We start from the raw sequence: 21,638 nt of genomic DNA on the forward strand, positions 1-21,638 counted from the left end.
CTGGGGCTGCAGAGCCTTGTTAAGCTTCGTTAGGGTCCTGGTTGAACTGAATTTGGAGGGTAGTGGAGATTTAACACCCTTCTAAGGTGCACCTTGCAGACTCTAAGGGCAGCTGTAGACTTTGTGAGAGCTTTGCCAGGGCCAGTCCTTTCCAAAATCACAGCTTGCTTATAAGACTTGTTGCCATGTGTCTCACCCTACCATTTCAGAAAAATGTTCGTTGGTGGCCTGAGCTGGGATACTAGCAAAAAAGATTTAAAAGACTATTTTACTAAATTTGGAGAGGTCGTTGACTGTACAATAAAAATGGATCCCAACACTGGACGGTCAAGAGGGTTTGGGTTTATCCTGTTCAAAGATGCAGCCAGTGTGGAGAAGGTAAGCTGGGTGCTGGATTTCAGCGGTCTCAGTGGAAACGATTTGAATTCTAAGAGGACACCTTTCTTACAGCATGACTAGTTTGTGTGTTCTGCATGTGGTTGAGTGCTTTGGGCAAAGCCAGAGGTTATGTTCCGGTTTTTGAGGGGACGAAAATACAAATTAAGCTGGGAGTGAGAGTATGTGCTGGAGTGGTTCAGGAAGATTATAGCTGACATTCATTACCTTTTATGTGCCTATTCTGGGCACTGTGCTAAACATCTGGGAGGATTACAAGATAGTCCAAGATTGCTATGATAGGCTGTTAGCCCCATTTTACAGGACAAAAACCAAAACCCTGAGGCTCACACATTTAAGTAGAAGAGGTCACAGCTAGTAGGGAGTGGAGCGAGGATTTCATCCCCTGCAGCCCATCTTCAGCCTGTGCTGAGTCCCTGCTGCTTTGCTTCTGGAGATGGGCCTCACGCTGGGACTGCTTGGGCAGAAAGAGCATGATCAAAGGCTTGAGGGTGAGGACTGCTTTCTAGGTGTCGAGGTAAACCAGCTGTACTTGAGGTTTGAAGAAAATTGGGTTGGGAAGTTAAGCTGGGGTAGAATTTGGAGGGGGTGAAACACATTTTTGTATCTGTGCTGGTGTCTTCATGGCTTAGAGAGAAGGGCCTTGTCTGGCTCATGCTGCTGAGTCAGCCTGACCCCTTTCTGTTGGAACAGGTCCTAGACCAGAAGGAGCACAGGCTGGATGGCCGTGTCATTGACCCTAAAAAGGCCATGGCTATGAAGAAGGACCCGGTGAAGAAAATCTTCGTTGGGGGTCTGAATCCTGAAGCCACTGAGGAAAAGATCAGGGAGTACTTTGGCGAGTTTGGGGAGGTGAGTGTGGCCCTGGGAGTAGCCCATCAGCTGCCCTAAGGCTGCCTTCTTTCTGGTCCTTGGTATCCTTGGCTGAGTAGACCCTCCCAGGCAGGGCTTATTTTTCACTCTCTGCCTTCAGTGGGGTCTTTCCTCCTGTGAGTCCCCTATACGCTCTGGGGTAGAGAGGTATTGAGCCTGAGTTTGCCTATGCTTTTTGCAGATTGAGGCCATTGAACTTCCAATGGATCCAAAGTTGAACAAAAGACGAGGTTTTGTGTTTATCACCTTTAAAGAAGAAGAACCTGTGAAGAAGGTTCTGGAGAAAAAGTTCCATACTATCAGTGGAAGCAAGGTAAGGTGTCCCCAACTCTGCTTGGCATCCTGTGCTGCTGGAGAGCTGGCCCTTAGAGGGGTGGGGGTTAGGGGTTGGGCCACGGTGCAGGAGCTCTCCAGGTTGGTTAGACCTAACTATTTCTCTGAAGTGTATGCTGCCCTGGTTGGGGCAGTGTTCTGATCCTTCAAAGACTTCCCGGGCTGGGAGGACTGCCAGTAAACAAACACAGGATGTGAGGGAGGCAGGAGAAGGTGGCCTCTGAATAGAGCAGGTTGAGTAGCCTCTTTAGTTTGTCATTTAAAGCTAGAGGTGAGAGTGTTCTAGATTTTTGAGTCCAGGGTGTATGAAGCCTGCAGTTAAGGTCTCAGAAGATCCTAGAACTTCTGCAACTCACTGATTTTCCTCTGTGGTGAAGTTTTTCTTGCTCCAGAGCCTTTTTACCTCCTTCTACAACCAAATCTTTGTCCACTTCCATCCGTTTTGCTGCTTTGAGTTTTTTTTTTTTTTTTTTGCTTTGAGACAGGGTCTTGCTTTGTTCAGGCTGCGGTGTGGTAACACTATCATGGCTCACTGCAACCTTGACCTGGGCGCAAGGGATCTTCCCATCTCAGTCTCTCAAGTAGCTGGCACCACAGGCATGCACCACCATGCCTGGCTCATATTTTCTTTTTTTTTTTTTTTTTTTTTTTTTTGAGATGGAGTCTCGCTCAGTTGCCCAGGCTGGAGTGCAGTGGCACGATCTCAGCACACTGCAAGCTCCACCTCCCGGGTTCATGCCATTCTCCTGCCTCATCCTCCTGAGTAGCTGGGACTACAGGTGCCCGCTACCATGACCAGCTAACTTTTTTGTATTTTTAGTAGAGACTGGGTTTCACCATGTTAGCCAGGATGGTCTCAATCTCCTGACCTTGTGATTTGTCTCTTGGCCTCCCAAAATACTGGGATTACAGGCGTGAGGCACTGCGCCTGGTATTGTATTTTTTTTTTAAAGCCTGGTCTCACCATGTTGTCTGAGCTCACCATCCTCTGCCTCAGGCTTGTAAACTGTTGGGATTACAGGCATGAACTGCCTCACTTGGTCTTCTGGGCACCTCTTTAAGTCAACCCTATACCCAGGCAAAAATCCTTCCAAAGATCTCCCAGGATCCTGGCCAGCTCCAGGGTCAGTTGTGCTTTCAAATGACTGGAATCATGTGCAGAGACGTGTAGCTCTTCCTCCCTCTTGAACTCTGGTCAGGGAAAGGGTAGTTCAGGCTTCAAGTTGGCAGTTGGGAGTTGTGGGTGCGGCCTGCAGTGGCAGGGTGTGGCAGGCTCTGTTTCTGAGCAGGAGTTGGCAGCCAGATAACGTAGGACAGGTGGAGCTCCTGGAAGTCTCTGTCCTGGCTGGGAGTTTGGGAAGATTGGATTAGGATAGTCTTAAATTTTCTATAAAGTGACAGTCTTTGAGGCAGTTAAGGGAGGCATTGGTTATTACTCCATTGGACAGTGATAAAGAGGCCTTTTTCTCTATGTGCCATAATGGGAAATGGGGTGGGAAGAGCCTCTGAGGCAAAGTTTAAGTGAAACTATTGGTAGTGAGTCTTAGAAGTAAGTATATTTAGTTGGTTGTATTCAGTATTTTTAATTCAGTAGGATAGAATATATATGAGATTGCATTATTTTGCCGATTCAAAGTATGACTATATGGGGACACTGTAAAATGTACTATTTTTAATGGGGGTGCGTGTCAGGATTTTCTTTAGAAATACACTGGTCTGGTCTAACTTATTTAAGCAGGAGCATTGAAAGTACCCCAGCCTACCCCATCCCACCCTCAGTGGACAAAAAGGAAATTGACTGACTTGAGGGGATGCAGACATCTGGGTCATCCCAACAGACCAGTGGTTAGGAGGAGCGGGTGGGTAGCATTATGGCCTCAGGCAGGCCCCCCATCCTGAGCCTCTGAAAGCCTCTGAGACTTTATCTGTAAGAGGGAGGTCAGGGTCGCCTTCTCAATAGCATGTATTTGAATGAGATGAGTTCCTTCTGTAAAGAGAAAAAGATGTTAAAACCTCATTGTGTAAGGCCCCTCATCTGAGAAGTCTTGTCTGACCCTCTAGTCCAGTAGGACCAAGGTGTGATGCCTGCTCCCAGCCTGTCCTCTGCTCCCGTGGGCTGCAGTTGGCCCAGTTGCCTGCCTCCATTAGACATGGAGTTGCCCTGGGGCTGAGATGCCCATCTCAAGTGCATTCTGTGGGAAGGGTTCTCTGCTGGAAGGCCCGTGGTTTTAGTTGGGATTCCATGAGCTTTATTTAGCTCAAGGGTGACCTCCCACACTAGCATATTTTGTTTTTGAGCAGATGGACCTGATCTGATGTTTGTTGCAGTGAAGATCTTTGTGCAGTCACTGCCCTGAGTTTGTCCTACTGGCCTGACCACTGTTCTCTTGGCTTTCAGTGTGAGATCAAGGTGGCCCAGCCCAAAGAAGTCTATCAGCAGCAGCAGTATGGCTCTGGGGGCCGTGGAAACCGCAACCGAGGGAACCGAGGCAGCGGAGGTGGCGGTGGAGGTGGAGGTGAGTGGAACCTGGATGAAGATGGGTCCTGTTTCCCTGCCTACATGGAGCCTTCCAAACCTGTCTCAGGGCTCCCTCTGGTGCTGTGCAGCAGGGGTGGGCAGACTGTGAGGTGGGGGACGAGCAGGAATAGGAGTGGCTCTGGGTCAGGGCTGTGTGCTTGAGGCTGTTGCTGCCTGCTGCTGCCCCTTGGAATGGCTTGGGTGCCCAGGGCAGAGAGAGCATTTGTGTTATACTCTGGGGGAGGGGACATGATGGGTGTCTTGGCTTTGTGGATGTCCTGAGTCTGGTACACCTGTGAGCAGGTAGGCAGAAGGGTGGGTAGGGCAGAGCTGTGCCAGGCATTTATCCCCTTCCATCCCAGGCCCCTCTGACTCCAAAGCCTGAACTGCATCTTTTTTAAAGGCCAAGCTGCCAAAGAGAGTGGGAGTGATCAGAGAGTGACTGAGTGAGTGAGCTGCCTTGTTTGCCCCAAGTAAAGCTAGCGTCCTGGTCTCTGGTCCTCTGCTTGGGTCTCTCAGATGCAGGGTTGGGCCCAGGGCCCTGTACACCAGAACAGCAGCCCCTTGGCTTCTGCCTGAGTTGCCATAGTAACCCTGCCACCCAAAGGGCAGGATTTCCTCCATCCTAGCTCCTGCGTATGCTAAATGGTCCACGGGCCCCTGTGCCCTGCTCCCCCCACAGGTCAGAGTCAGAGTTGGAATCAGGGCTACGGCAACTACTGGAACCAGGGCTACGGCTACCAGCAGGGCTACGGGCCTGGCTATGGCGGCTACGACTACTCGCCCTATGGCTATTACGGCTACGGCCCCGGCTACGACTACAGTAAGTAGGAGAGAGGGAGGCCCCATCCGCTCACCCACCCCCAGGGGAGGCAGGACAGACAGTGCAGGAGCCACTGGCAGCAGGGGCTTTGGAGTCAGACAGGCCTGGCTCAGCCGTGAGAGCTACTCAGTTTTGAGCCTTAGACTTCCGGGTCTTAGTAACATGAGGAAGGCAATCTCTGCTGTCACAGGGCTGGTGAGGATCCTGCGAAGATGCATATCAAGCGCGTGGCACAGGGCAAATGCTTGTAAATAGTAGCTGCTATGGTTGTTCTTATCCCTAGGTCAGGGTAGTACAAACTACGGCAAGAGCCAGCGACGTGGTGGCCATCAGAATAACTACAAGCCATACTGAGGCGGCAGCAGGAGCGACCAACTGACCGCACACATGCTTTGTTTGGATATGGAGTGAACACAATTATGTACCAAATTTAACTTGGCAAACTTTCTATGGCCTGTCCCATGTGCATCTTATTTAAAATGTCCCCCATGGAAATCACTCTCCTGTTTACTATTTCCAGAGCTCTAGTTGTTTAGGCAGCGTGTGGTGTCTGAGAGGCCAGAGCGCCATTATGGGCTGATTTTTATTACCAGGTCCCCCAGAACCAGGTGGGAGGCTCTGCTTCCTGCTGCCGCTCTGCAGCCTGGACCTGTGGACCCTGGTTGTAAAGAGTAAATTGTATCTTAGGAAACCAGTGTCACCTTTTTTTCACCTTTTAATTTTATATTATTTGTGTCATACATTTCCTGTAATGGAAGTGTTAATTTTACTGTACTTTTTGGTACCTTTTGGGAATCTAATGTATTGTAAGGTATTTTACACGTGTCCTGATTTTGCCACAACCTGGATATTGAAGCTATCCAAGCTTTTGAAATAAAATTTAAAAACCCCCAAGCCTGGGTGAGTGTGGGATATGCTGTGTGAGACCTCTTGCTCAGGGTGGGGGGGTGCCAGGTGCCCTGGACTTTGGGCTTCCTCCTGCAGCAGGCCCAGTTGTGGGGGTGTCCTTTAAGGACTGCCCTGCTTAGGACTGAGCCCTCTTTAAAGAAAGGAATAAGAGGTCTATGGGGAGTGAGGATGGGGCAGTGAGGGCTCACATCCCCAGCAGGCATGTCCCCTCCTGGGACACTTTAGAACACCAACCTTCTTGGCTGATGAATGAAAATCTATTCTTTACACACTAGGGCAGTGCCAGGGCCAGCTGAATTGGTGCACAATAGTGCCCCTCCTGGCTGGTGAAGAAAAGCCTGCTCTAGCAGGGGATGTTTACTGGCTGGATTGGAGCCCAACTCCAGGTCTGGCATTTGGGGCATACGACTAGGTGGTTACAAGAGGCAAGGGTGGGTTGGGGTTCCACATGGATACAGCCCCATAGGTTTCAAGGGAGGAAATAGCTGTTCTGCCATCAAGTGCAAGCTAAGCAGTGGAGATTTTCCAGTGTTGAAGAAACTAACCTTTGGGAAGGAGCATCAACCAGAACAAACAATGTCTTAAGAAAAAAAAAAAGGCTGTTTTCCGAGGCTGCTTGCTGCTGATGGTAAGGAACCCGCTTTGCATCTCCCAAGAGTAAGAAGCAAGGCCCACTCACCTGGAGTACACTGAGGCAGAGCAGGGCTAGCTTAGAGCTGGAGCCTCAGCGTCTGGCAACTTCGCACCTTCTCTTCCATGTCTGAAAAAGACCACAAAGCCATGCGGACTCAGTCACTTTTCTCTGCTGAAGATGCCCTGTGACTTCAGTGTCCAAACTGGAGGACGGTTTAGAGATTGGCCCTCTGGCTCTCCACACCCATGTCCCATTCCCCAAAGGAGTGACAGCAGTTTCCTGAAAAGCACAAAGCCAGCCCTCAATTCCTCTGAGATTTCTAGTCTCTGTCCAGGATCCCTAAGCCTGTTCTGTGGCCAGCCTTTGCCCCCCACAAACACTCCTTTTCATCAGATCCCTACCGCTTCCAATTTGTGTCTAGCAGGGATGGGCCTCCACCCCCAGCTCCAGAGCCCCGGGATTAGGCATGCCTGTGGGTAGCAGTGATCACCCAGAGGTAAGAGGGCACAGGTTGCTTGGTTGGCAGCTCTGATCTCTACTGTGAGATGCAACTTTGCCTATGTGGGGTCTCACTGAGCTATAAATGGCAACACAGCCATGAGATTTCCTTGTAAGTGGATTTAGGGGGGGACCCTGGGTTGACCACGACCATCCTAGGTGATGGGGAATGTGGGGTAGAATTTCATTTTGCGTCCAGTCTCAGTGGTACAAATCTTTCAGCCACCCAGCAGCCTCATGTGACCTGCCTCATACAGAATGAAACGACTGCCATCTCTACATTCTAGGCTGGCGGTAATGGGGTCTCAACTCCCACTGTAGTTCTTACGGCCTGTTTCTTAGGCCCACCACTGATTTGTCCTGCGTACATCTGATGCCTGCCGAGGCAGGCGGGGTGGTGGCTCAGCTTCCACCTGCTGACAGCCCAGGAAGCTCTTAGGCACAGGCAGGAATAGGAGCAGGTTGGGCATGAAAGACCCTCTGTTGCTCCCTGCACCGTCCAGAGGACACGTGCCTCTGCTCTTGGACTCTTGTCCCCTCCCTGTTCCATGCTAGGAGGCTCTAGTTGCTGGCTTCAGGCTGGGTTCTAGAGACATGGCCAAGCTCAGGCTTCAAGCTCACCAGTCAGAATGGCATCCAGCTTTGCCACCACCTGCCGTGCATTGTCCAGGCTGAAGCACATTGGGGGTTTAAACTTCAGGATGTTCCTCCCAGGGCCATCAGTGCTCAGCAAAACGTAGTTCTCCTTCAGCCTGTGAGGACAGGACACCCCTTTACATGGCCTTCAAGGCCTTCCTCAGCCTGGCCTTGGCCTCATGTCCAGTGCTCCAGCCATACTGCCTTCAGGGCCTTCCATGGGCCAGTTCCTGCCAGGACACTACTGGTCACCCCTACCAAAGTCCTGTGCATCTGGCCCACAGCCGCCCCTGCTTGGGGTGCACTGTACCTGGTCCTGAGCCTGCTGCCCCACAGAACAGGCGCCTTGCCTCACCTAACCCCTGGAGCCACAGTCCAAGCCAAGAATGAATGGCCACAGGGAAACAGCAGACTGCAACAAGAGTCCCTGCATTCTCTGGTTTTCTGTGTGGTTGACGTGATGTATGTTGTTTTTTTAAGAATGTCCAACACTGCAGTTGGTGTAATGGGCCCCACGTGTCCCTCACGAGCTTCAGGAATCTCAGACCTGGCCTGTCCTCTGGGTTATCTTAAAATTCCAGTTGAAAATTTCCACCTCTTCTTAGGAAGATGGCTTTATCTTAGCATCGTTTGTAGCTAATAATCACTTTTAGTCCACAGTCTAACCTCATCTCTGAGATGAGGGGTCTGCATGGTTGTGTTTATATTCTTTGATTCTTGTTCCCATTCTTTTGTAAACCTTGTTATTTTTATTTCTTGGGGGTTGGGAGTCTACCTTCTGGTTTCATTTTCCTATCCCAGTCTTTCTGGCACTGACCATGGCCATGCCAGAAAGGACAGGGCTTGGACTTTGGAGTTAGACGGCCCTGGGGCCAGATTGAGCTCTTGCCACCTAGCAGGGTGACTGCAGGTGACTTACCCATTTCCTCACTGAACTGGAAAAGCACCCCCAGGGTACTGTGAGATGAAAGAGTAGGCTGAACTTGGGATCTGTTTCCTTCCATGCCACCCGACCATTCCGAATCCCTGAGACTCCTGGGAGCGGGGTGGGGGTGAGCTGGGGATGTGACTGACAGCAGAGAGAAGGCAGGGACTAGGAAAGGCCAAGTTCAAACACAGCACAGAGAGATTTACATCAATACCATGCATGTCTCACAATTTGAATAAGGACACATCAAATACCAGAAGAGCTTTCCATGGTGGCAGTGAGGGAAGGGGGAGGCCTGGGGAATGGAGATAAAAGGGAATAATCATTAAACTAGAAGTCATCCTGAGGCCTCAGGGTCCAAGTGAAAGGACAAGCAAACCAGGGCAGTGGGACTGGTGGAGTCTGAGTTCTGAAACACCCCCCAACCCAGCTTAGGAGCAGGAGTCCTGTCCATCCCAACACCTGCATGGCAACCCTGAGTCTGGTGCTGCCACAGCTCCCTGGTGTGAATGAAGGTGCTTCCCTTCTCCAGGCCAAGGTGGCATTAGTAGGGGTTCCTGGGTCTGAGTGCCCTGCTAGCTTGGGCATTCTAGGCAGAGGTGCTGCTCTGGTCTGGGAACAGCCTGTGTCTCATCTGCAGCCTTTGCAGTCAGGCACTGGGTACAGAACTACTAACCACTTATCTCTGTCCTCAGCTGATAGCATCAGCTGTCCCCCCGCCCACCACCACCCCCGGCCCCAGCCCTCTTTCAGTCAAGTCTGTGGCCCAGAGTGCTGGGGGTACAGATGAGCCTCCTTTCCACTAAGGGCCTCTGGCCCTGCAAAGAAGCACCTGTGGTGTCTCTTACTCCAGGAAGCAACTTGTTTCAAGAAGAAAATACCTTGATACCAAGTAGGCAGCCTCTTCAGTTGCTGGTGTCCTTGTGGCCTCATCTTTGATCAGATCCACACCAATGAAGAGCCCAACACCCCTGCAGGGGAAGGTGATGACATCGCAGGAGGCCATGCCTGAGGGGCCAGGGTGCTCGCCTCACCCCGTCTGGGCTCCTACCTGTGCCTCTTGGGGAGGCTGAGCACAGGAGGCACCTTCAGAAGGTGGTGAGAATAGTTTCAGGGAATAACTGGGCTGGGAGGGATCTTTGGTGTGGACAGAGGAGAGAGGCTTGGGGATAGCTAGGGGTCAGGTCATATCCTGGCTTTCTCCTCCCCGGGAGTGCCGTTTTGGGCAACAGCACCTCTCAGTGTCTCAGTCCTCTTGAGAGCGGACATAACCCCACCATCCCAGGTTGTTAGGTGAAGAAAAGGTACCACACTGGGCCCTGGCAGGTTGGTGGTGACTGCTGCCCCCAGAGCCTCACCTGACATCCCCGACGATGGGATGTTTGATTTTTTGCTGCTTGAGGAGTTCCATCAGGAAGCTGCCCACACTGGTGGCATGAGCCTGGAGTTGCTCCTTCTCCAAGACATTCAGGACGGCCAGCCCCACAGCGCAGGACACTGGGCTGCCCCCAAACTGAGTCAGGGACAAAGAACATGTCAGATGCCCCAGCAGAGTGGGCCATGCCCCAGAGTCAGGGTGAGGCAGAACTGCCACACGGGTTCCAAGGCCAGTGGCAAGAGCACAGGCCCCAAACCCCTTAGGGTGCACAGTCCTCAGTAGTAGTAAATGGGGTTCAGTGGGGGCCCCCATGGGCTGTCCTGGCTTTCCAGGAGCTAATGTGACTGCAACCCAGGTCAGGTACCCCTGAAGTACAGTAGGAGCCCCTAGAAGATACAGAATCAGAAGAGAGGGTGTCCTGTTTGTTCCCACAGAGCTAGTCTTTACCAAGAGAGGCTTTAAGGCCCCATCTCCTGGGCCCAGACCCACAGCACTGGACTAGGCACTTCCTCCTTCAAGGAGGGTCAGCGCAGCACGCCAAGGCCCACCCAGGGAAAGCCACTTAACACACACCTGGAGGTCTTTGGCTCCTTTTCCCTGCCCACCCTGTCCTTATTCTGCAGGTATCTGAGTGGAGACCTGTTTTTTAGAGGATCACGAGCAAAGTGTCTCCTGCAGACCACGTTTTTTGTTTTGTTTTTAAACTACGTCTTTAAAAACATCAGCTTTGTTGAGGTATAATTTCCATATAAACTGTGTTTAAAGTATAAAGTTCAATGTGAGGTGACAAATGTATGTACCTGTGTAACCTCCCTCGCAGTGAAGTTACAGAACATTTTCATCACTTCCTTGTGCACCCATCCCACTACTGCTGGCCCCAGGCAACCACTGATCTGCTTTCTGTCACTATGAGACGCTACAGGGGGCTTTGAAAGGCTGTGACATATTCCTGGGAATCTAGAAGGCCATTCATATGCACAGGGATGTGCTCATGCTGAGTGCTGTGTGCGTGCTCAGGAAAGATCTAGAAAGCCCTAAGCTCTCACCACTGGCTACCTTGAGGCTCTGCAGAATGAGGAAGTAAAGGCTAAGGCAGTTACAAGCTCTTGGCTGAGTTCCAGGTCATTAAGGCGATCTCATGGTTAGAGGACCACTGAGCTAATCAAGCAGAGACTACAGTGGCCACACATGACAGAGAACACACTTTACAGAATTGGTTCAGAAAAGGCACTACAGCACCAGAAAAAACCACCATGGGGAGGGAGGAGAATATGATCTCCACAGTTGCCATATTATATTACTTAAAATGTCCAGCTTTTAACACAATTCTGAAACATGCAAAGAAGCATGGCCCAGACATGGGAGAAAAAAAGCAATCAATGCAAACTGTCCCTGAGGAAGGTGACACTAACCTTATTGGACAAAGACTTTAATCAGATGTTACAAATATGTTAGCTGGGTGCAGTGGCTCATGCCTGTAATCCCAGCACTCTGGGAGGCCAAGGTGGGTGGGTTGCCTAAGCTGAGGAGTTCGAGACCAGCCTGGCCTGGGCAGCACAGTGAAGCTCCATCTCTACAAAAAATAAAAACAGCCAGGCGTGGTGGCACATGCGTGTACTCCCAGCTGCTTGGGGGGTGAGGTAGGAGGGTCGCTTGAGGCTGAAGCTGCAGTGAGCCACGACTCCAGCCTGGGTGGCAGAGCGAGCCCATCTCCAAACGAGCAAACAGAAACAACCCCAAAACCAAGAATGTTAAGAGAACTAAAGGAAACTACACCTAAAAGACTGAAAGCAAAGCATGAAAACGATGTCTTACCAGAGTCTAATGATAAAGAGATAAATTATTAAAAATCAAACAGAAAATCTGAAGTTGATAAGCACAATAAATGAACTGAAGCATTTTCTAGAGAGGCTCAACAGATTTTTTTTTTTTTTTTTGAGACAGTCTAGCTGTCACCCAGGATGGAGAGCAGTGGTGTGATCTCGGCTCACTGCAACTGCTGCCTCCCAGGTTCAGGCGATTCTTGTGCTTCAGCCTCCCAAGTAGCTGGGACTATAGGTGCGAGCCACTACATCTGGCTAAGTTTTGTATTTTTAGTAGAGACGGAGTTTCACCATGTTGGCCAGGCTGGTCTTAAACCCCTGACCTCAAGTGATCCACCCAGCTTAGCCTCCCAAAGTGCTAGGAAATTACAGGCGTGAGCCACTGCGCCTGGCAACAGCAGATTTAAGCTGGCAGATGAAAGAATCAGTGAAAAAAAAAAAAACGTCAATTGAGATTGTACAGTCTTAAGACCAGAAAGGAAAAGGAATAAAAACAGTCATATAGACCCGAGGACACAAGCACACCAACATACTGAGTGTCCCAGAAAGAGAGGAAAGGGGCAGAACAAATACGAAAACTTTAAAAACCCTATATAACTTGCAATGAATTGAATGTGTCTCTCCCAATTCATATGTTGAAATCCTAACCTCCAATGTGATGGTATTAAGAGTTGGGGCCTTTAGGTTATTAGGTCACAAGAAGAGAGCCTTCATGAATGGGATTATGGTTTTATAAAAGGGATCCCAGAGAGCTCTCACCCTTTTGACGACATGAGGGTACAGCGAGAAGTTGGCTGTTTGCAACCTGGAAGAGGACTCTCACCAGAACCCAACCATGCTGGCACCCTGATCTTAGATTTGCAGCCTTCAGAACAGTGAGAAATAAATCTGTTTATAAACCACCCAGTCTACAGTATTTTGTTATAGCATCTTGAACTCACTAAAACATAACTTTTAAAGAAATTAAAGCAGCAGTTAAATATCTTCCCACAAAACACAAGGCCCAGAGATGATGGCTTTATAGATGAGTTTTTACCTTCAAAGGACAGATGATCCCAATTTTATGTAAAAGAAAAAGAAGAAATATTTCCCATTTCATTCTACAAGGTTAGTAGGACCCAGTTACCAAAACCCAAGGTATAAGAAAAAAATGTGAGCCAATATTTTACTCCTGAAAATAGAGGCCAAATTCATAAAATATAAGTAAACAGAGTGCAATAATATAGAAAAATGATAATATTCCATACCCAAGTTCGATTTGTCCCAGGTCTGCAAAGATATTAGAAAAGCCATAAATATAATTCACTATGATAACAAATTAAAAGAGAAGAAATATTGCTTTAATACATGCATAAAAAGAACAGGATAAAATTCAATTCCTTTTTATAGTAAAATCTCATAGTAAGTTAAGTAGTAGGAGATTTTCTTAACCTGATTGAGAACATATAGTAAAAATCTGATCTAGGCCAGCTGCGATGGCTCACACCTGTATAATCCCAGCACTTTGGGAGGCCGAGGCAGGCAGATCACCGGAGGCCAGGAGTTCAAGACCAGCCTGTCCAACATGGCGAAACCCCATCTCTACTAAAAATGCAAAAAATAAGCTGGGCATGGTGGCACATGCCTGTAATCCCAGCTACTCAGGAATTGGTGGCATGAGAATTGCTTGAACCCGGGAGGCGGAGGCTGCAGTGAGCCGAGATCATGCCACTGCACTCCAGCCTGAGTGACAGAGTGAGACTCCATCTCAAAAAGAAAAAAAAAAAGTATATATATAGTAAAAATCTAGAACGAACATCATCCTAAATGGACAAATAAGCATTCCCATAAACTGGACAAGTACAAGACAAGCATTGTCACTGCTTGTATTCAACTATCTCCTAGAAGTCTCTCACCCAGTGTAGTATGACAGCTATAATCGTTTACATAGACAAAACAACCAAAAAAAGTCTGCCTATAAATTATTAGAAATACTAGAGTTTAGCAAGGGGATAGATATAAGATTAGTATAAGAAAGTATTTTATACATCAGCTGCAAACAATAGATATATAAAGACATCACCATTTCATGATAAAACTATCAAATATCTAGGACTAAATCTAATGATGTGTAAGATCTTTATAGGGAAAATTATAAAACATAAATATACCATATTCATGGATAGGAAAAGGAATATTGTAAAGAAATCAATTCTCCTTGGCCTGGTGCTGTGGCTTATGCCTGTAATTCTAGTACACTGGAAGGCCGAGGTGGGTGGATCACAAGGTCAGGAGATAGAGACCATCCTGGCTAAGACAGTGAAACCCCGTGTCTACTAAAAGTATGAAAAACGAGCCAGGTGTGGTGGCGGATGCCTGTAATCCCAGCTACTCAGGAGGCTGAGGCAGGAGAATCGCTTGAACCCGGAGGCGGAGCTTGCAGTGAGCCGAGATCGCGCCACCACACTCCAGCCTGGGCAACAGAGCGAGACTCTGTCTCAAAAAAAAAAAAAAAACTCCTCAAACTGATCTAAAGATCAAGCAATTCCCCTATCAGAATCCCAGCAGAGTTTTTCAATAAAATGTTTAAAGGTAACTCTTAAAATTTAAATCAAAGAGAAAAGAGACAGGAATAGTCACAGGTGAAAGGGGACTTTTTCTACAAGATACCAGAAGCTATTATGAATGTAAAACCTATTATGAAGCTCTAGTAATAATGTGGTACATGAACAGTAATCTGACCAAAACTGACCAAAAAAGTATAAAAGCTCTGAAACAGATCTTCTCATGTGTGAACTTTGGTTACATAACAGAGGAGGAATGTAAGATGAATGGAGAACAAAGGGAGCAGAAAAAGATTTTTGAAAAAAGGAAAACACTAGTATCACATGCACAAAGGATGTAATTGGATTCCTGATTAACATCATGTACAAAAATCAACTGCAGATGGATTAAGGACCTATATGTCAAAACAAAATGTTAAAAGACTTAAGAGGAAACATAAATGAATATATTTTGTAACTTGGAGTAGGGAGAGATATCTTAAACAATATATGAAAAACACTGTCTATAAAATAAAATGATAGAGTTGACGATGTTAAAATTTAAAACTTTATCATAAATATGTAAAGGGAGTGAAGATAGGTTATAAACTGGATGAATATATTCACAAATACACAACTGACAAGTGATTAGCATCAAAAATATATAGATATGTATGTGTTGGTATACACACACAGATACACACATATACAAACAGACACAAAACTCGCACAAGTTAACCACTAGTAAGTCAAATCAAGAAATGGGCAAAAGACACAGGCATTTCAGTGAAGAGGAAACAAATCGTCAATAAACATATGAAGAGATACTTCATGTAATCTGAAATCAAGGAATGGCATATCAAGACCACACAAGCTACTGTTTTACGCTCCACTTGACTGGCAAAAATTAAAAGGCACTGAAGTAGATACAGTCCGGGTGCGGTGGCTCACGCCTGGAATCCCAGCATTTTGGGAGGCCAATGTGGGCTGATTGCTTGAGCTCAGGAGTTTGAGACCAGCCTGGGCAACATGGTGAAACCCCACCTGTACCAAAAATACAAAAAATTAGCTGGGCATGGTGGCGTACACCAGTGGTCCCAGTTACTGGGGAGGCTGAAGTGGGAGGATCACTTGAGCTCCGGAAGTAAAGGCTGCAGTTAGCTGAGATTGCACCACTGCACTCCAGCCTGGGTGACAGAGTGAGATTCTGTCTCAAAAAAAAAAAAAAAAAAAAGATGCTGGGCACAGTGACTCACACCTGTAATCCCAGCACTTTGGGAGGCCGAGACGGGCGGATCACGAGGTCAGGAGATCGAGACCATCCTGGCTAACACGGTGAAACCCTGTCTCTACTAAAAAAAATACAAAAAACTAGCCGGGCGAGGTGGCGGGCGCCTGTAGTCCCAGCTACTCGGGAGGCTGAGGCAGGAGAGTGGTGTAAACCCGGGAGGCGGAGCTTGCAGTGAGCTGAGATCCGGCCACTGCACTCCAGCCTGGGCCACAGAGCGAGACTCCATCTCAAAAAAAAAAAAAAAAAAAAAGATGCTGGGCACAGTGACTCACACCTGTAATCCCAGCACTTTGGGAGGCTGAGGTGGGCAGATCACCTGAGGTCAGGAGTTCAAGACCAGCCTGACCAACAGGGAGAAACTCCATCTCTACCAAAAATACAAAATTAGCCAGGTGTGGTGGTACATGCCTGTAATCCCAGCTACTAGGGAGGCTGAGGCAGAAGAGTTGCTTGAACCCGGGAGGCAGAGGTTGTGGTAAGCCAAGATTGTGCCATAGCACTCCAGCCTGGGCAACAAGAGCAAAACTCCATCTCAAAAAAAAAAAAAAAAAAAAGATATACACTATATACACTACTGGTGGCGTGTTAACTTGTGAACTACTTTAGAAACAAATGTCATTATCTTTTAAAATTAAGGGTGAACACATACCATATGAGCCAGCAATTCCTCCCTCAGGTACAATCCTAAGAAAAACTCTTGCCACATGTACAAGAGAGACTTATGAAAATTGTTCAGAGCAGGACTGTTCATAATTGCAAAAAAAAAAAAAAATGGAACAAGCTCAAAGCACATCAATAGTAATGGATGACTGAACTGTGGTACATTTATACAAAGATTATAAAGCAGTCAAAGCAAATGAACTTCAGTGACAGGCAATAGGAAGGATTCTTAGTGATGTTAGCAGAAAAAAAAAAATCCCCAAAGAGTATATACAGCATGATAGACTTCATATAAAGTCAAAAAACAACTACATAATATGGGATTGAGAGTGATGGTTACCATGGTTATTTGGAGTGATGGGTGGAGGAGGCAATAAGAGGGAATTGGGGGAAACATCTGGAGAGATGCAGGATATTATCAAGGTCCTAGCTTTATTAGGGATGCTGGCTTCCCAGGTGCTTAGAACATTAAGAAAGGTTAACTGAGTAACTAAAAGAGGGCTATGCACAGACAGATGTTGAGAGCCTTCCATGAACCAAGGATTCTATCTAATGATGTACACTTGAGGGTCAAGTACAACAAAGAAATAAACAAAAGTTGGGATGCTGCTCCACTGGGCCTTTGTTGTTCCCCTTACACAATCTACTTGATTTCCTGCTCAGCCAGACTCAGCTCTGGTCTTGCCTTCTGTATGAAGCCTCCACTGCTGTCCCACAGCTCTTCACCCACCTCTTGCCTGGGATGTCCTTTGTGCTGTCACAGCACCGTGAACACACTACTTCCACTGTCATCCTCCACACTGTCATGACCATTTGTCTGTGAGCCTGTCTTTCGCCGACTGAGCTTCTGAGGCTGTGTGTCACGTGGACACAGAGTGATGGTTTTTGCCTGAATGCACCAAAGTGTCACTTCCCTCACCCCTAAGGACCTTATCCTGCCTTATCTATCTTGCCAAATCCTGACATGTTTCAGTCCCCAATTGAAACTGGCTCTTTTTGAGGAACTTAGTGAATTCTCAACCCTCTGTCCCTGCCCTTCCTCCTCTGGGCCTCCTCCTCTCCTCCCTGGACCAGTCTCCCTTCCTCCAGTTCTTTCTCCACACTGAGCACCAGAGATCTTTCCAAAGGGTACTCTCTCCAGGATTAAAACCCTCCTGTTGTCCTCAGTCTTCAAGATCAGTGCAGACTCCTTGGCTCTTTCCTGTGGGTCTGCTGCTGCCTGCCATGGTCCTCTCACCTACTCTGTAACTGCTGCCTCAGGGCCATTGAATATGCTGTGTGTCAGCTTCACTCAGGGGAAGCTCTTGACTGTGTACCCCAAAGACAGGGAGCCACTGCAATGTGAACTCTGCTCCCAGATCATGTGTTACCCAAGTAGACCACACTCCTCACGCCTCTTAACCAGCTCAAGTTCCAGCACCTGACACAGGGCCTGGCACAGAATGGGTGGCATCTGTTGGAAGGAAGACAGGGACTCGTAGTTTTACATATATTTTATAAGACAAGGTCCCTTGTGACAGCTTTTGGATTGACACTAATTTTAAAAGATGTTTTATGTTCTCTTACCTGACCTGGCTATAATCTCCTTAAGGATAGCGTCTTGGAAGCGTGTGCTGGGCACAGTGCTAGCCCTGTAGCCTTTGCTGACTAAGGACAGGCTGATCACTGGGGGCCTAACAGAACCAATGTTGCTCCCTTGACTTAGAGCCGTCACTCACCGTGTTGAAGTACTCAACGCCGGTGGCTTCAAATGCCCTCGCCACAGGTTGGGTTGTGGCCACACAGGCAACAGGGTGGCCATTGCCAATGGACTTGCCCATGGTGACGATGTCAGGGACAAAGTCTTTTCCCTGGAGCTGGAAGGCCCAGAAGTGCTTGCCTACTCGGCCAAAGCCAACCTGGATCTCATCGGCAACAAAGACCCCTCCGGCCTTGTGGATGTGCCTGTGACAGAGGACAGATGACTGACATGGGGGCTGTGGTTGGGAGGGATAAGATCAGGAGTCAGGAGGTCTCGGGGCTTTGCATCCTGGCTCTGCCAGCAGTAAGGTGGGGGCCTTGGGCAATGGCTGGCCTTCTTTGGGCCATTATTTCTTTAAGGGCTTTGTCTCAAAATTCTGGCAGTCAGGCCAGGCTGAGGTTGGGATTTGGACCGGACGTTGGAAAACCCCATAGAGCCCTGCCCTCCCTAGGGCAGACCCTGCCCACCTACTCACTCTGCCACTTGGGAGAAGTAGCCAGCAGGGGGAATGATCTGCCCTCCCACACTGGGCAGAGACTCAGCGAAGAAGGCTGCAATCTGTGAAGAGATGGACACTGGGGACACGACCATGGACGTGCGCAATGACCAGCTTAGCCTGCCCTGCTAGTGCTAGCTTAGTCCGAGCAAGTCAAGTCACCATCATTGCTGCACCCCTACTTTGGGCTCCACGTTACATCTGAAGGTTTGTGACTCAGTTTTCTCTCAGGCCTCCGGCCAACTCTTACCACCTGGATGCCTCCAGGCCCCTAGTACTTGGCATGCTCCAAACTAAATGCACTGATTTTTCCCCCATAAGCCTGTTCCTTCCCTGTCCCCCATTCTTTTTTTTTTTTTTTTGTTGAGACAGAGTCTTGCTTTGTCGCCCAGACTGGAGTGCAGTGGCCGGATCTCAGCTCACTGCAAGCTCCGCCTCCCGGGTTCACGCCATTCTCCTGCCTCAGCCTCCCAAGTAGCTGGGACTACAGACGCCCGCCACCTCGCCCGGCTAGGTTTTTGGTATTTTTTAGTAGAGACGGGGTTTCACCGTGTTAGCCAGGATGGTCTCGATCTCCTGACCTTGTGATCCGCCCGTCTCGGCCTTCCAAAGTGCTGGGATTACAGGCTTGAGCCACCGCGCCCGGCCCCCTGTCCCCCATTCTTGATCCACGCCCCCTCCCTCAACCCATCAGTCAGCACGCCCAAGGATTCTACCTCAGCCCCCTCGCTAAACCTACTCCTTGCTCTCTGCCTGGACATGCCTGCCTCTTGCAGATCTGCCCATTTCTTCCTTGGACTCCTGCAGAGGCCTTCTAACTGAATGACTCTTCCAGTCCATCCTCCACATGGCCACCAGGGTGATGATGCCTCAACCCAGAGAGCTGAGCATGTCACTGTTGTTTAAAACCCCTCAGTGACCCCTTCTGCATATGGCAATGATTTCCCAACTGCATTCTGCCTTACAGGTGGGAGGGCAGGACAATGGGATGGGACACTAGTCCCCCACACCCGTTGCAATCAGAGCAATCTCCGTTTTTAGGTTTTATGGAAGTGGTCGTGGAGCACCTGAAACGCATAGGCAAGGCTTCCCTGGTCGGGTTCAGATAACCTTTCCGGCCCCACAGGCTGCCTTTCTTTGTCGTACCTCCTGTGTCTGGCTCTGTCGCTCCTTCAGTGAAGCCTTCAGAGAGCCCTCACCTGTCGCCAACAGTCTTCCCTCTGTTATCACCGTGGGTAACACACCTCTCTCTCCGACGTCTGCACCTCCACTCCATCTCCACTCTACTGCCCCTGTCAGGCCTCCCCACAGCTCACTTGGGGTCTACTGGCCACTTCGTGGTCACCTGACCTCAAGCTGCCCCATTCAGATCTATCCCCCACATAGCCCTGGAGTCGGAGAGCAGCGCCAGCCCCAGAGCTTAGCGCTCTCCCGCTTAAGACTCTGGTGGTTCCCGGGGGCCTCCAGGGCAGAACTGCAGCTGCTCAGCCTAGTTCTGGTGCCCTCTGGCATGTGGACCCTGCCTGCCTCTCCAGGCTCAGCCCCTGGCCACACATTCACACGGTTCCTCAGCCACCCGTCGGGATGCCCTTCCTCTGCTACTCCCCACCCCATCTGGAGTGGCTGACCGCTACTGTGTCAGGGAGCACCTCCTCCAAGGACCCCCCTTGACGTTCCCCAAGGCCTGCTCAGGCTCTGGCTGCCTATCATGCCCATGCTAGTGCACTCAGACTCTCTGCTGAGCCCGAACTGCCCCTACCCCAGATTCCTGGAGGGCAGGGCCTCGTTTGGTTTTCTCTCTGGGTTCCCAGCATCTAGCACAGTGGTGGTGACAACAATGGAGGTGACATTAACTGTTCGCTGGATTGGACAGGCGCGGACAGAGTTACCTTCCTGCCCTTCTCCTGTGCACTGCTGACCACACGTTTCACCTCGTTGGCATAGGCCACAGCTGGGTTGGGGTGGTCCTCCCGGTAGGGGCCCCGGTAGGTGTCTGGGAGAGGTGCCTGTGGGGAGTGACAGCGCCACGTTATCTGGGCTTGGGGACAGGCACCGACCTGTTGTTGAGTTGGGCAGTGCATACCACGTGGACCCACTCCTTCTGGCCATCCAGGTTGCGGAACTTGTAGGGACTGATGTCAATCAGGGAGCTCAGGTGGCCGTGATACGCACTGGGGAGGAGAAGGGAGGGTAGGCTCGGGTCCGGGCAGCTCCTACTCCCTGGCCCAGTCTGACCATGGTCTCCCCACCCTTGAAGACACACAGGGGAGGCCAACTTTCCTGACAGAGCCCCCAGGTTCTTGGGAACTTGGGAAAGAGCACAGACTTTGGAGTCAGCAACACTTCTTGCAAGACTGCTGACTGGCTATGTGACAGCAGCTCATCATTTAACCTCTTGGGGTTGTTTTCTCTGCTGTGAAATGGGGTGGGAGTTCCTCTTTCTGGTTTATAATGAATCTTAAATGTGTTGATACTGTCAGCCTCAGCTTTGTGCACATCACACACTCAATTCATGGGAGCTACTGCTGTGGCAGTTTGAACATGCAAAATGTTGTGGGACCACCTTTGACTCCCTTACAAAGCGCACTCTGCTCCCCAGAGCTGCCTTCCCAGAATGGTGGCCCAGGGTGACAGAGCCTCCGGGAGGTCTCAGGCCTGGTCCTCTGCCTGCCACGCTTGTCTTCAGTAGCCCAGGCCCCTTATCCTCCCTGCCTAAGGCACCCGGAGTGAGTCGCACAGATCCCCAAGCAGCCTGTGGGCCAGGCTTCTGGAAATGGTAGGGCTGTGAGTTGCACTTACTGGTCTAATACCACCACGTCCTGGTGTCCCGTGTAGTGGCGAGCCAGCCTCAGGGCCAGGTCATTGGCTTCTGACCTATGACCGAAAAGGTGGGCATGACTGAGACAGTGGTCCGAGAGCTTCCCAGAGAGAAATGCTGAGGGCAAGAGGACCCTTCCAGCAGCAAGAAGATTCTCAGGACATCAACTAGTCAGTCACTTGCTTATTTGTTTGGTATACATCAAATGCCTCGTATGTACTAGAAGCTGGGGGCAAAAAGAGTAGGTAAAACAGGCCGGGGCGGTGGCTCATGCCTATAATCCCAGCACTTTGGGAGGCCGAGGTGGGCGGATCACGAGGTCAGGAGATCGAGACCATCCTGGCTAACATGGTGAAACCCC

General features: G+C 49.5%; 2 protein-coding genes across 3 annotated transcripts in view; one reads left to right on the forward strand and one right to left on the reverse strand.

Annotated features, from left to right (window-relative positions):
• Positions 1 to 5,855, forward strand: HNRNPAB (heterogeneous nuclear ribonucleoprotein A/B). Of its 2 annotated transcripts, XM_011967054.1 has the most exons (6): positions 1 to 378; positions 1,090 to 1,248; positions 1,451 to 1,582; positions 4,001 to 4,118; positions 4,803 to 4,943; positions 5,227 to 5,855. In XM_011967054.1, exons 1-6 carry the CDS (start codon positions 214 to 216, stop codon positions 5,295 to 5,297), a joined length of 786 nt encoding a protein of 261 aa, XP_011822444.1. In that variant the 5' UTR covers positions 1 to 213; the 3' UTR covers positions 5,298 to 5,855. The 2 variants fall into 2 exon arrangements, with proteins under 2 accessions (XP_011822444.1, XP_011822445.1); XM_011967055.1 differs by lacking the exon at positions 4,803 to 4,943.
• PHYKPL (5-phosphohydroxy-L-lysine phospho-lyase) overlaps positions 3,166 to 21,638 on the reverse strand; it is a 25,956-nt gene continuing 7,483 nt past the window's right edge. The window contains exons 4-13 of the mRNA XM_011967053.1: positions 21,259 to 21,333; positions 20,543 to 20,630; positions 20,349 to 20,465; positions 18,439 to 18,521; positions 17,941 to 18,166; positions 9,907 to 10,061; positions 9,430 to 9,519; positions 7,606 to 7,736; positions 6,532 to 6,612; positions 3,166 to 3,589 (exon numbers count right to left, since the gene is read on the reverse strand). Coding sequence (XP_011822443.1) covers positions 6,563 to 6,612; positions 7,606 to 7,736; positions 9,430 to 9,519; positions 9,907 to 10,061; positions 17,941 to 18,166; positions 18,439 to 18,521; positions 20,349 to 20,465; positions 20,543 to 20,630; positions 21,259 to 21,333 — 1,015 coding nt within the window. The 3' untranslated portion in view covers positions 3,166 to 3,589; positions 6,532 to 6,562. The remainder of the gene's footprint in view (positions 3,590 to 6,531; positions 6,613 to 7,605; positions 7,737 to 9,429; positions 9,520 to 9,906; positions 10,062 to 17,940; positions 18,167 to 18,438; positions 18,522 to 20,348; positions 20,466 to 20,542; positions 20,631 to 21,258; positions 21,334 to 21,638) is intronic.

Source organism: Mandrillus leucophaeus, unplaced genomic scaffold (assembly GCF_000951045.1).
Source record: "Mandrillus leucophaeus isolate KB7577 unplaced genomic scaffold, Mleu.le_1.0 Scaffold782, whole genome shotgun sequence".
Taxonomy (NCBI): domain Eukaryota; kingdom Metazoa; phylum Chordata; class Mammalia; order Primates; family Cercopithecidae; genus Mandrillus; species Mandrillus leucophaeus.

Coding starts and splice junctions, on each gene's coding strand:
- HNRNPAB (XM_011967054.1), top strand. CDS start 214: ATGTTCGTTGGTGGCCTGAGCTGGGATACTAGCAAAAAAGATTTAAAA. Junction 1,249..1,450: donor ACTTTGGCGAGTTTGGGGAG/GTGAGTGTGGCC, acceptor TGCTTTTTGCAG/ATTGAGGCCATTGAACTTCC. Junction 4,119..4,802: donor AGGTGGCGGTGGAGGTGGAG/GTGAGTGGAACC, acceptor CTCCCCCCACAG/GTCAGAGTCAGAGTTGGAAT.